The 12848-nt window shown below is 40.8% G+C and overlaps 1 protein-coding gene across 1 annotated transcript in view; it reads right to left on the minus strand.

Moving 5' to 3' along the window:
• TBC1D22A (TBC1 domain family member 22A) overlaps positions 1-12848 on the minus strand; it is a 585912-nt gene that overhangs the window by 204436 nt on the left and 368628 nt on the right. The window contains exon 11 of the mRNA XM_073652139.1: positions 7659-7786. Coding sequence (XP_073508240.1) covers positions 7659-7786 — 128 coding nt within the window. The remainder of the gene's footprint in view (positions 1-7658; positions 7787-12848) is intronic.

Here is a 12848-nt window from a genome sequence, read left to right on the forward strand (position 1 = left end):
GTGGAAATACGTTTTTTGTAATTACCATCTTTTGTGATTGTTGCCTGTGAGCGACGCTATTGCTGACCATTCACAGGCATCACGTGAGCCTCGTTGATGTCACGTCAAGTTCGGCTGCAGCCGGGCGTGACCCAGTGACGTGCTCCCCCCTGATTGATGGGCTGTGGGTGGGGTTTCACTGCACGTCACAGCCCAGCATCCACCGCGCGCTCTCGCTCTCCTCTGTATTCATTGGGAAAGTGAGCGGTGGATGATGGGCTGTGACGTGCGGTGAAACCCCACCCACAGCCCATCAATCAGGGGGGAGCACGTCACTGGGTCACGCCCGGCTGCAAGAGGGAACTTGACGTGACATCAGCGGATGTCAGAGCCGGCTGCAGCCAGGGTTACGTAATGCCTGTGAGCGGCCAGTGATAGCGCCACTCACAGGCAACAATCACAATAGACGGTAATTACAAAAAATCTTATTTCCACCGTTAATGGATATGGGCATTCTGTATAGTAGTGGACAACCTCTTTAAACTAAAAACAGCAAAAACACGTAGGAACACATATGGAAACAAAAGGTAAAGATACACACAGGAAACAAACTAAAATGTGCATTAAACCTTACAGTCCTCAAAATAACCCCATATTACTCTGATGACTGCTTTAGACATGCTTGGCATTCTCACAAGCAGCTCTATCCCATGAACATGTGTGTCCAAACTTTTCACTGGTACTATAAATCTGTAGGAAAGGAGACCAAAATATAAAACCAATAAGCCTAGTAAAATGAATTGTGACTGTGGATACAGTCCTTTATGAGAAAGCTATCCACTATGTGTTCAGAAATGAACTTATACACTTACATCCTCTATACAAACACATGAACCTTCCCCTTCATAGAACGGTAATTCTATTCCTACTAAATTAAACCTATGCAAAATTATGCATGTGGGAAAGAGATGCAAACACGTGGAGATTAAATCCTGCCCAGAAACACAATAAAATACATGAAGTAGATTAAAATTCACAATGTGAATTACAAAAGCTCGACAAGAATTTTGGTTCTAGCCACCTGGGACTTAGCGCTATTAGATCAGATAAGCTGCACTAAGAAGCATGGAGGAATTTACTAAACCGTGACAATCATTATCATCCTATCTGATCTAATCACATGGTGTATTGATAACCTTGATTGCCCGAATGTACAGTAGATACTGAGAAAGATGCAAAGTGAAAATGAAAATGGGAAAATAATTACTCTCCAAAACGTATGGCTGACACTGTACTAATGTGTATGGGATTGTACACTAATATAAACAACTATAAGTGTGGCGGTTTTAGATTTCTTACATATAACTAAGTCTGCATTCAACCTGGCCCTTAAACAACAATTGATTGGCCACATGCAAACCAAATCGGCAGTCACTTAATAGCCTGTTTAGACAGGCCGACGGCACTTAATGGTCACAGAATGATTCTTGTACACATAGAATATCATTGTTCTCGACAGCATGTCCTGTTTATATAGTACAAAGTGCACTAAGAACAATGATTTTTAATGAAGCTTAAAAATAATTTTACCCAACGAACAAACGTTTGGCTCATTTGTCACCTGGCAGGCTGCCTGCTTAGACAAGCAGATAATCGAGAATACAAGTTCCAAATTATTGGCCAGTGTAAATGAATCCTGACAGGTACAATGAATGCAGACCTCTACTTTATCAAACATCTTCAGGGTATGTTCACCGATCAACATGTTCCTTAGCCCCATTTTCAGGGCTGCTAAAGTCTGTTAAATTTATTGCCAAAAGTTGCTGAGCGTAGCTCTTGAGTATCTCCGGCAATTACATAGAGAATGAATAGACCAGAGTGCACAGGCTTGACCTCTGTTCCATTCAGATGCATCTCTGCAGAGTCCTGTGCTTGGGAATGGTGGTGGGGGTCCCAGTGGTCAATAGGGGATAACATATAATTGGCATAAAGCCTTTAGGGTATGTGATGACTCAATCTGCATCAATCTGGTCACTTGTGCAAGGGTGAACTATTCTTGCCAGACGTACTATTCCTTTATTCAGTAAGTCAAAGGACATGAACCATTGTTTCATGTGAGACTATCCGGTGCTCCGCTTTGAATCGTAATTTGTGTAATGCCTGCTGATTACGGATTGCATCAGCCCCCTGCGGTGTACTAGTCTGCATCATTTGAAGGACAATTATGTAGTCTAATTGAACTAGCGAACAATGAGGGTACAGCCATGACTATCTTCCCCTCCAATCCTGTGGGGCAATGCCCTGAAATGGGAGCTGAGCGATGTAAAAGTGGCCTGATCACATCATTGATGTGATTCTACAGGACTTCAGCATAGGGACCATGGTTCCAGCTGGTGGATTACAGGATTGCTCCACTGCCCAACACTAAGCCAACAAATTTCTTTGGAGAACCCAGGTTGACACAATCGGGTTACCTGGCCACATATCTCGCTGTTCTCGGTCAGCTTCCCGTTACCTCCTCTCCGTGGGTGCCCGCCAAAAGCGGGGTGCTGCTGGCTGACGGTAGTTGGCCCTGGATGCTTGGAAGTCACAGAGGTTCTAATCCCTGGCGAGTGAGCGGAAAGGTGATCATCTTGTATCATAAATGGGAATGTATTTTATGCTGTTGACTTTTGGTGATCAAATCAAGTTTTACCGGAGTGTGGTACCCTCACCATGTGTTGTCGTGTTCTTCCCACAGTGAAGGAGTACGGGTGATCAGTGGGATAAGTCCTGGCCTGTGCGCTCTTTCTAAAGACAGTCAGGCCAGTGGACGAGAGCACCCATTGACCCTCGCGTCTCCACAGGGTAGAATAACAAAGAACAAATTTGTTACAGAATTGTATGAATTTTCATAAAGGGTTTTATAGAAATCCATTTATCTACTGTAAAACAACCTCAGACAGATGGAAGGAAGGTGATGGGGGAACTGTTCAGCTACAAGAACATCTGCAAAAAATATACCATGCTGAACTGAAAAGAGTTGACAGGTATGGGTTGAGGAACTACATGCTGCAGAATAGTTAGCAGCATGTCCTCTAATAAGTATTACACAATTAACTACGGATTTCTGCACAAAACATATGTAAGCACATTCTAGTATGATTTAATAGCAAGGACAGAACTATGTCCCAACTATGATCAGACGGTGAAGGGCAAAATTCTACACACTGCAATATCTTCAGGACATTTTATTGACGTGATGTATTTCAGTAAAACTGCAAGTTTTCTGTTTAACCAATATGAAATAAACTCCAACATGCAATGCATTATATTAGTGTTTTATAGATGGTGAAATGAATATGGAGAAACATAAGCCTGTACAAGCAACTACTGAACTACAGTGTTAACACAATGAGAAACGGTTTCCAAAAAGGTTTCCACAAAATGATGCATTATCGCTGCTTACACTACAATTCTCAGCAGGCTTGACCAGGGTTAGCTGCCACAGATCAGGTTGACTGATTTCTAATACCACTCTCAGGGGGTGAAGATGACAAAACTGCAGCGCTAGTCGCATTAACCTGCTGAGGCACCGTACAACACACTAAAAGAGCCTATTCTTTACAAACAGGAGAATGTTAAAAGGCTTCTACTAACTCAACTTTATATTTCTAAAGCATATTCATGGAGCTAAACTCTTCACATAGATAGGCTGATTAAGCAGCCCTGACAACTATTTTTACATATAGCCAAGCATACAGCATGCATTATCAGTAGAAGGATCCGTAATCTTTTTCAACAATTCAGTTAGTAAACAGAAGTCCAACTGTAAAAACAGATTTACTAATTAAAATGATGAAGAATTCAGTGACAATTGCACAAAAAAGTAAAATACATGCTGTGTACCAAATATATTATACTCTCCTGACATATAGCTATGATGTATGCCAGTGTATAGGCATAGAGGGTCATACTCTGCATATAAGATCCCACTGCAAAAGAAGTACACTGGATGATATATACAATTATTATGGTTTCCATAGGATAGCAGTGTCAGCAGCACTTTCCTATACAGTTGGAAAAAAGATATACGTATGGCAAAAAATATACCAGGGTATACAATTCTCTGGGAAAGCTAAGTAGAAGTGGCATTTAATATGTAAAACCTGAATTTTATTACATTCTGACATTTAAAAACAGCAGGCTTGTATGAGTTAACGAGTGTTTCGCAAAGCAATGCGCTTCCTCTGGCTTATTCTTGTTGTTTTTAACTGATAGAAAAAAGGAAATGCAAAGAGCCAGTGCTGGAGACTTGCTGCACATCTATTATAGTAACTAGAAGTATTACAAAGAAAGCACTTATGTGAAATAAGTGAGCCCCAAAGCAAGTTCTTTTTGACGGTATTCCATTTTTTTTCCATCATTTAAAAACACCAAGAATAGAGCAGGCCCATATGACATAACGAGCGTTTCACAAAACCAATACGCTTTCTCTGAATTATTCATGTCGTTTTGAAATTATACAAAAAAAGGAAATGCAAATAGTGCTGAAGCCTTGGCGTATATCTACACTACCCACAAAAAGTTAGCGATAGTTGGCTTTCAGGTGAAATTTCAGAATGATCCTAAAATGCACTCGAACCTTCTCAGATGAACTTAATTTGACCTGGTCTAAACTTTTGAATGCACGTGTCCAACTGTTCAGTGTTTCAGTACTTTTTGCACAACTTGCTGTTCTCTAACAAGGAGCTTACTGGCAAAATTCACAAGTGTTGGATCCACGAATCGCTCAATATATTTCGGAGTTTAATTAGAATTGGTATTTAAACAGCGCTCCACATCATGCTGTTCACATTTTGACATCATGAGACCAAGACGACACCTAACAATTGATCAACACCACCTCATCATTGCGAGGTTTCAAGCCTCAGACGGAAGTGGCCACTGAGCTTAGAGTGTCACAGAGTGTCATCAGTAGGTTGCAACAGAGATACAGAGAGACTGGAAGAGTCACAAAAAGGCATAGAAATGGACGTCCTTTGGCCACATTCCACAACGATGACCGCTTCAATGTGAACAATGCCCTTCAGAATCGGATTATGAATGCCACACAACTCCAGGCACATTTAATGGAGGTGAGAGGCACCCAAATGTCACGCCAGACAATTCAAAACTGCTTACATTAGCTGGCTAGACGACCTGCAAGGGTACATTACCACATCACCAGACACAGGCGTCATCGTCCTGGATGGGTCATGGAGAATCTATGCTGGAAGAGGAACCAAGTGGGCCTAAGTGCTGTGCATTGATGAAAGTCGATTCACGCTGAGCAGAAATGATGGCTGCCAATGATGTTGGAGACGTCCAGGAGAGCGCCATGATTCAGCCAATTTTGTCATCTGACGAGCCTTTGGTGGTGTTACAGTGTGAGCAGGTGTGTCTAGTCAATACAGAGCTGCCCTACTCTTTGTGAACGGTACAGTGACAAGCCCCTACAACTTGAATAACATCATTAATGCAGTCATTGTGCCTCTGCACAAAAAAACACAGGCCTAATTTCATGTTCATGGACGACAATGCTCCAGCTCATCGAGGTCACATCATTAGGGATCGGCTGCTGGAGACTGGGGTACCTCAAATAGAGTGCCCTTCACTTTCTCCAGACCTAGAACCCATAGAAAACCTATGGGATCAGCTGAGTTGCCATGTAGATGCTCGTAACCCTGTACCCCATAACCTCAAGAAAAGTGGGATGGAATGCCTCAGCAGACAGTACCTGGACTTGTGAATCGCACGAGACATCGTTGTGAAAGGGGTAATTTAGGCTCTAGACCACATGACAAGTTATTGAGACACTGACATTTTTTAGGGGGCATACCCACCACTGTTGCTGGCTTTTGTTTAAATAAATTGTTTGAGATGAAGAAAACACCATTGCATGCTTTTACTTAAATGCCCTACTTTTATGATAAAAATATTACTGTAGCATAAACATTTTAAGTTTTCCATAAATTTCACCTGAAGGTCAAATATCTCAAACTTTTAGTGAGTAGAAGTATTACAAAGGAAGAATTGATGCCGAATAAGTAAACCCTGCTCTGTTTGTCGGTATACATTTTTTCCAACATGTAAAAACACCAGAAATACAGCAGGCTTGTTTAAGGTAACAACTCTTTCTGGCAGAAATGTGTTTCCGCTGACAGACACTCCTGTAAGAAACGGTCATTGCCCTATACAAGCCTGCTATATTCTTGTTGTTTTTAGATTAGGCATCAGAGGAAGCGCATTACAATGCGAAACGAGTTTGCTGTATTCCTGCTGTTTTTAAATGATAGAAAAAAGGTATGTCAACAAAACTAACTTTGTTTTGGAGACTCACATATTTAGCATCATTGCGTCTGTTGTAATATTTCTATTTACAATAAAAGATGTACAGCAAGGCTTCAGCACTGAAGATTTGCATTTCCTTTAAAAATGCTTATTTCTTCCACCTGCTACAAGATGCATGTTATTCTCTGCCTCACAGTCTTTCCTTCTACTTTCTTATCTTTTTTCACAAACTGTCTTCAGTATAAGTGTTTTAGCACGTTCTCTCTTCCATCCCCACTACAGTTTATCGGCTTTCTCCTTCCCTAAAATATCAATGTGTTGCATAATCAATTCAGAACAGAACAGTATTAGTTACATTTTAAATAACCAAAGATAAAATTGGGTAAAATGTAACCATAGCAGAAAATAAATGGAAGTCTTTACGCACAACAGCTAGATGGCATGCGTTTATTTTTTCAGTGCAGGTTCGAGGACAAGTTCAATGATTATCTGTGAAATTAGACGAATACCACAGTGAATAGCAGATTAAACTTGATAATAATTTCCTTGGGACACATTGTGTTTACTATGCGATTTAGCAAGCTATGTTATCTTGTTTGTCCAGTGTATTTCTACAAATTGCTCCTTAGAGAGTTAGCTGGTTTTGTTCATTTAAAATCCTACAAGATATAAGCTAAAAGCACAGCGGATCGTAGAATAAAATACAGAGAAAACATTGTACACTAAGATTATAGAGGACAATTAATTTCTGTACTATGACTACAATATATTGTCTATACAGTACAGTCTATATAGAATAATGTATACAAGAGCTATATCAGGACACTAGGAATTATATCCGTCCATATGCAGGCCAGCCTTCTCATGGTGGCCACAGGCAGCGGGAAGGAGGGATTGTACTGTAGCACCAGGAATCCGTCCTTACTGAAAGTTCAGACACTTAGACGGCATGCACAACCCTCAAACACACTGAGTTTCTACCAGTCGGTATTACGCACCATATACATTACTGAGAGTTCCATTGTATGGGGTTTGCTCTATCCTTTAGAACATTTCTTCCAAGGCAGAATACTTCTGTAATAGGGGATATGATGTAGGTGCACACATAATTATGGTATAAGCGCACATGAGGTGGACCTAGAAGTATATTCTGCACATCACTGAGTCAGTAAGTCAATTTACTTTGCAACAATAGAATTATAACTTCTTCTGCTGATCAATAACATTCATATTCCACAATATTCCCTGGATCTGCCTACGATGGTACTGAATTCCACAGACTGTTTCAGGTATGCATGTAAATATACGAAGCAGATGCTCATACACCTGACAGTAAATGCAAGTGGTTACCTGCTGTTCGGACTCACCTGGTAGGTATCCCACAGCCTGATGGTGCGCCGCAGGGGAACCTCTCTCATCAGAAGATTATTCATCCAGCGGAAAGCAAATTGCAGGTATTCCACCTCATACTGATGTAAGTGTCTGTGTACTTGTTCTGCAAGCAAGAATAAGACCACTTGTTACATCTTCAGATGCTTCACATTATCGCACACTAATAATATAATCACCCTGCGAGCCACACAGCAAATCCAGAAACAATCACATTTCTCTTACATCAGTGTAAGGATTTATATGTGATACAATACATACAGTCAGCTTGGGGTAATAAAATGGCCATTTGTTTTGCGCTGTTAAAACTTTATACATGGATATTATGTATATAGAGGTATAAATATATAATTAAATATTATATATACTTACATATTTATATATATATATATACATACATACACACACACGTATATGGATATATACACACACACACATACGTATTATACCCTCACATTCTTATATCCCCATACACAACAGAGAAAAGCTACTTTGTTTGGAGGCCTGCTTTATTAGATCAGGAGATAAGCCACCACCAGGGAGATTTGCCAGCAATCTATATACCCCTATTCACACAGAAAACTGAACAGTGTGCATGTATATGAGTGGTTGGAAAGAAAAACTGTCATATAAATGAGTGTTCAGCTCACAGGTATCTAAGCTATATGAGCACCTTTAGGCCTAGTGCCCATGATGCAGAAATGCTGCATATTTTTTCCGCTTCTCCCTGGCAGGAAAAACGCATGCGGATTTTACATGCGTTTTTCCCGCCAGGTAGAAGCGTTTGTCAAGCGTTTTTTCATGCATTTCTGCATGCGGGTTATCAAGCGCTTTTCCAAGCGATTTTAGCATCACTTGGAAAAGTGCTTGACAACTTGGTCACACTATATAAATCCATGCAACCAGTATGGGTTTATAAAGTGTAACCAAGTAATAGTTAAAAAAATATATATATATTATACTTACCTTCCGATGTCCCCCGGTCTCCTCAGCGATGCGTCCGGTGTGTTGGGCGGCTCGCGGTGGTGTGAAAGGACCTTTCATGAAGTCATTTAGTCAGGTGACAGGTCATGCGACCACCGACGTCAGCGGTCGCGTGACCTGTCACATGACTAAATGACGTCATCGAAGGTCCTTTCACACCACCGCGAGCCGCCCAACACACCGGACGAATCGCTGAGGAGACCGCAGGCCCTCAGAAGATAAGTATAATCTGTATTTTTTATTTTAAATTCTTTTTTTCACAGGTTCTATGGTACCCGGGTCTGGATGAGAGTCTCCTCTTCTCCAGCCCCGGGTACCATCCGCACATTGAATCGCTTAATATCCGCATGTGCAGATGTAGTCATGTGGATATTAAGCGATTCAATGCAAGTCAATGGCGGCAATTAAGCTGCGTGTCCGCAAAATTAATGGACATGCTGCGTATTTTTCCGCAATGATAATCCGCAGCGGAAATTTCCGCAGCATGTGCATAGCACATGCAGATTATCATTGGGGACCATGGGGCATGTATTACCAAGCGTTTTTTAAGCGTTTTCGCTGTGGAAATTCCGCTGCAAAAACGCTTGAAAAACACATAGTGGGCACACAGCCACAGGATAAGGCCTCATTCAGACACCAGTTTTTCTCATATAAGCGCTATCCGTGTTTTTCCCAAATAGCACTCGTACCTATGATGGTCTATGGGGCTGTTCACGAGTACAATTTTTTCCTGGAACCAAGTGGTCTGTTTAAAAAACAGAGACCTGTCCGATTTGGATCTGAGGGTAAGATTATTGCCATTGCAAAGCTACACGTCCGTTAAAAAAAGTGGTGAACTCTCAGAAAGAAGAAGGTGGAGAAACTTTTTTTTCTCCACATAAGAGAAAAACTGATGACATTCGGGATCATATTCTGATCAAACTAAATCGGTCTGTTTTTCTCTTATGTGGAGAATACTGACGTCTGAATGAGATCTTTTATCTCACAATGCTGCACTTTTGATGCTGCAGATTTTTTTGCCAGCATTTCTGCACCAATTAGTTAATTTAGGTTACTTGCATTTTTTTGTTTGTTTTTTTTTAGTGGGTTATTTATTTTTTTTTACATGCTTTTTATATTCCGTTTTTCAGCTGCAATTTTTTTTCTCAAGTGTTAAATAAAACAACTTTGTTTAGGAAATGTCCTGTTTGCTGAATTTCTTAGCTTTGATAGGATTTTATTGATAAACACATTTACTCTGCACATAAATTTACGGTAATTGTGGAAACACACAAATGCATTTTTAGGATTTTTGGATTTTTTGCCTGTCATTCATGTCTATGGGTAAAAATTCACACGAACCGGAGAACCTTACACACACACAACCAATATAATCTATGGGGCTGCGCACATATACGTTACAAATTTACATCTATTCAGTCACCGGGTACTGGCGACCACACTCAACAGCGTCGCTGGCTCCCCCTGCGCTCAGCGAGTCCCGGTGGCTCTGATGAGCGGTGACGTCAGTATACGGCAACTGTGAATAGCTGTAACTTTACTGCTATTCACAGTTGCTGATGCCGGATTTGGGGAACGCTGAACTACGTCGGAGCTGCGTGGGAACATTTTTTCTACTGAATTGGTGAACGAGGGTCTGGCTCTCCTGTTTATTTCTGTCTTTTCATGTTTTTCAGGTTTCCATTTCTGGGCTACATCCAATTCGGTGGATTGCGGCTAGACCTGAGTGGGAATTTTTTTTTTCTTACAATAAACTGGTGAACTAGGGATAGTGTGGGGGAGTTTTCATTCAAATAAAGTGTTTTTGTTTCTGTGTGTGTGGTTTTTTATTTTATTACTGGGTTACTACTGGAGGTGTCAGATAGACACCTCTCCATTACTAATCCCAGGGCTTAATGCCAGCTGTGATTTTTGCCAAATCACAGCTGACATCAACCCCAACTACCATTACCCCGATTGCCACTGAACCAGGGCACTCGGGGAGTGCCGGGCAAAGCGCCAGAATTGGCGCATCTAATATGATGCACCACTTCTGGGGCAACTGTGAACTGGTATTTTTAGGCTGGGAAGGGCCCAATAACCAGGGACATCCCCAGCCCGCAGCTGCCTGCTTTACCTTTGTTGGTTATCAAAAATATTGGAGACACTATACAGTTCCAGAGATATGGGCCTTTTTGTTTAGAGCTATTGTTACGATCTATACCACTTTTGTCCCGGTAACAGGTCCTCACTAAAGTTGTAACTATCACTACAATTGAACTTGTTGGGTCACACACATACCTCAGTTGGTGGCCAGGAACAGGGCTGTGATAGTTTAAGAAATATATCTTCTCCTAGTTGAACACAACGGAATTAGCATCATCTTCATACTCCTCAATATTTATTTGTTTTCTAGGTGGGCTAAAGTCAGTCTCCATGCACTTCTATAAAGCTGTCAGATTGACAGAGGAGGACGAAGCAATAGATCTCCTTGCCGAGCACAACGTGGGTTATGACGTATTTCTTCACATATCACTTGCTCCCAACCACCGATTGAGGTATGTGTGATACCCCTCTCATCAGTTGAGAGACAGGTCTCACGAGCTGCATGTCTTCAGTTTGCAGCTCGGCAGGTCAGGCTGTGGTTTGAATTACATCAGGGACGCCAGTTTATCTCATTCTTGGAGAATCCCTTTAAGTATAAATCTCATAAAACTGGGGATTAGGAGCCCAATAAAAGTTATATTCCAGTTAGGCTTTGCTCACACATTGTTCAGGGATTATAGCAGGATACAAGTTAAACTTCTGTAGAATAGAAGACACTCAGTGTGGGGCAGATGACCGGAGGCGATGCGGAGAGAGAGTTGATATTTCTTACTGAGATAACATCAGACACACTGCACTTTGAGTCTTTTGGGCTCCTTTATCAAGTAACAAAATACCAGATAGGCATTTCCATACTTGGTAAGAGGCCCAAAATCTCTGAAACATGTTGTATCTGATGCTATCTCAGTAAGAAATATCAAGTCTCTCTCCAAACAGAATGGACACCGAAGTGACTAGATAGGGCTAAAAACCCTGCTGACATGAAGTTAGGCACTATTTTCAAACTGATTGATAATTTTGTCAATAAAACTGCTATTTAACTGAATAGTTGAATCCATTAATAAATAGATCCATTAAACGGCAAAAAAGTTTCACGTAAACCTGTTTTTAATGTAAAATGAATAGCTAATTTCATATCCATTCATGTCCCTTATCTCTTGTCCCTACTTGTTACATATACTGCCCATACTGTAGTTCTCCAGTCATTACCACATAGTATTGGTCAGATCACTACGCAGCATGAGCAGGGAAAGAGTAGAGAAACTACTGAGAATGTGAGACCAGCACTGAACGTGGACATATGCTCCAATTACAGGAGAAACAGCATGGGTCATTATAACAATTCATTTAAAGTTGTTGCATATCGCAAATACACTTCTTTTCAAATTCTCTATGGAGTTTTAAACAATATTTTTCAAAAGACAACTACTTTATATGGGTCAAATGTGAGCAGTAGATAATTTAAAGATGTGTTCGAAAGCAGCCTAGTAGTGGTACAGGGATGAGAAATGTGACTAACATGCCAATAGAGATGTGCTGGAAATATACTACTACATGAAACATTTTCAGAAATTTCTTGCAGTTTGTGACATCTCTGCTGATTCAAAAGGTATGCATCTTATCAGACACTTCATACATCTCTGCCATTATATTTAGGAATCTTGCATACTGGAGATGTCTTTTTTCGAACCAAAAAAATAAATCTATTCCTCTCTAAATAGTCATCATTGGTTTTGGAGCTGGCTGAGATTTGGTTCTCATTATTCAGTGCAACTTTAGTAAAACCTTTTGCTTGTTGTATCTTTGATACCAAAGTTTAAAGGCCTCCATAGACATTAGAAAAAATTTAGATGAACCTGCCAATTTTGGCGGGACCAGCTGACCAACTGCTGTGTATGGGGTCTTCCTATTCTCCATCAACAGATTATGGGAGCGAGGTGAGAAGGATCAGGACATTAGGATATCTTCATCTGATCCCTTTATTTTCAGGGGTCACAGGGTCCTACCAAAGAAATCTAACAGTGACATTCACCTTTCATTCCACTAAAAACACAGGAACACTTGGCCAAGCCAAGCACTCATGAGTATGGGGGAGTCGA

The sequence above is a fragment of the Phyllobates terribilis genome, unplaced genomic scaffold, assembly GCF_046119375.1.
Source record: "Phyllobates terribilis strain yellow unplaced genomic scaffold, ASM4611937v1 Scaffold_11__3_contigs__length_659146591, whole genome shotgun sequence".
In the NCBI taxonomy this organism is placed as follows: Eukaryota; Metazoa; Chordata; class Amphibia; order Anura; family Dendrobatidae; genus Phyllobates; species Phyllobates terribilis.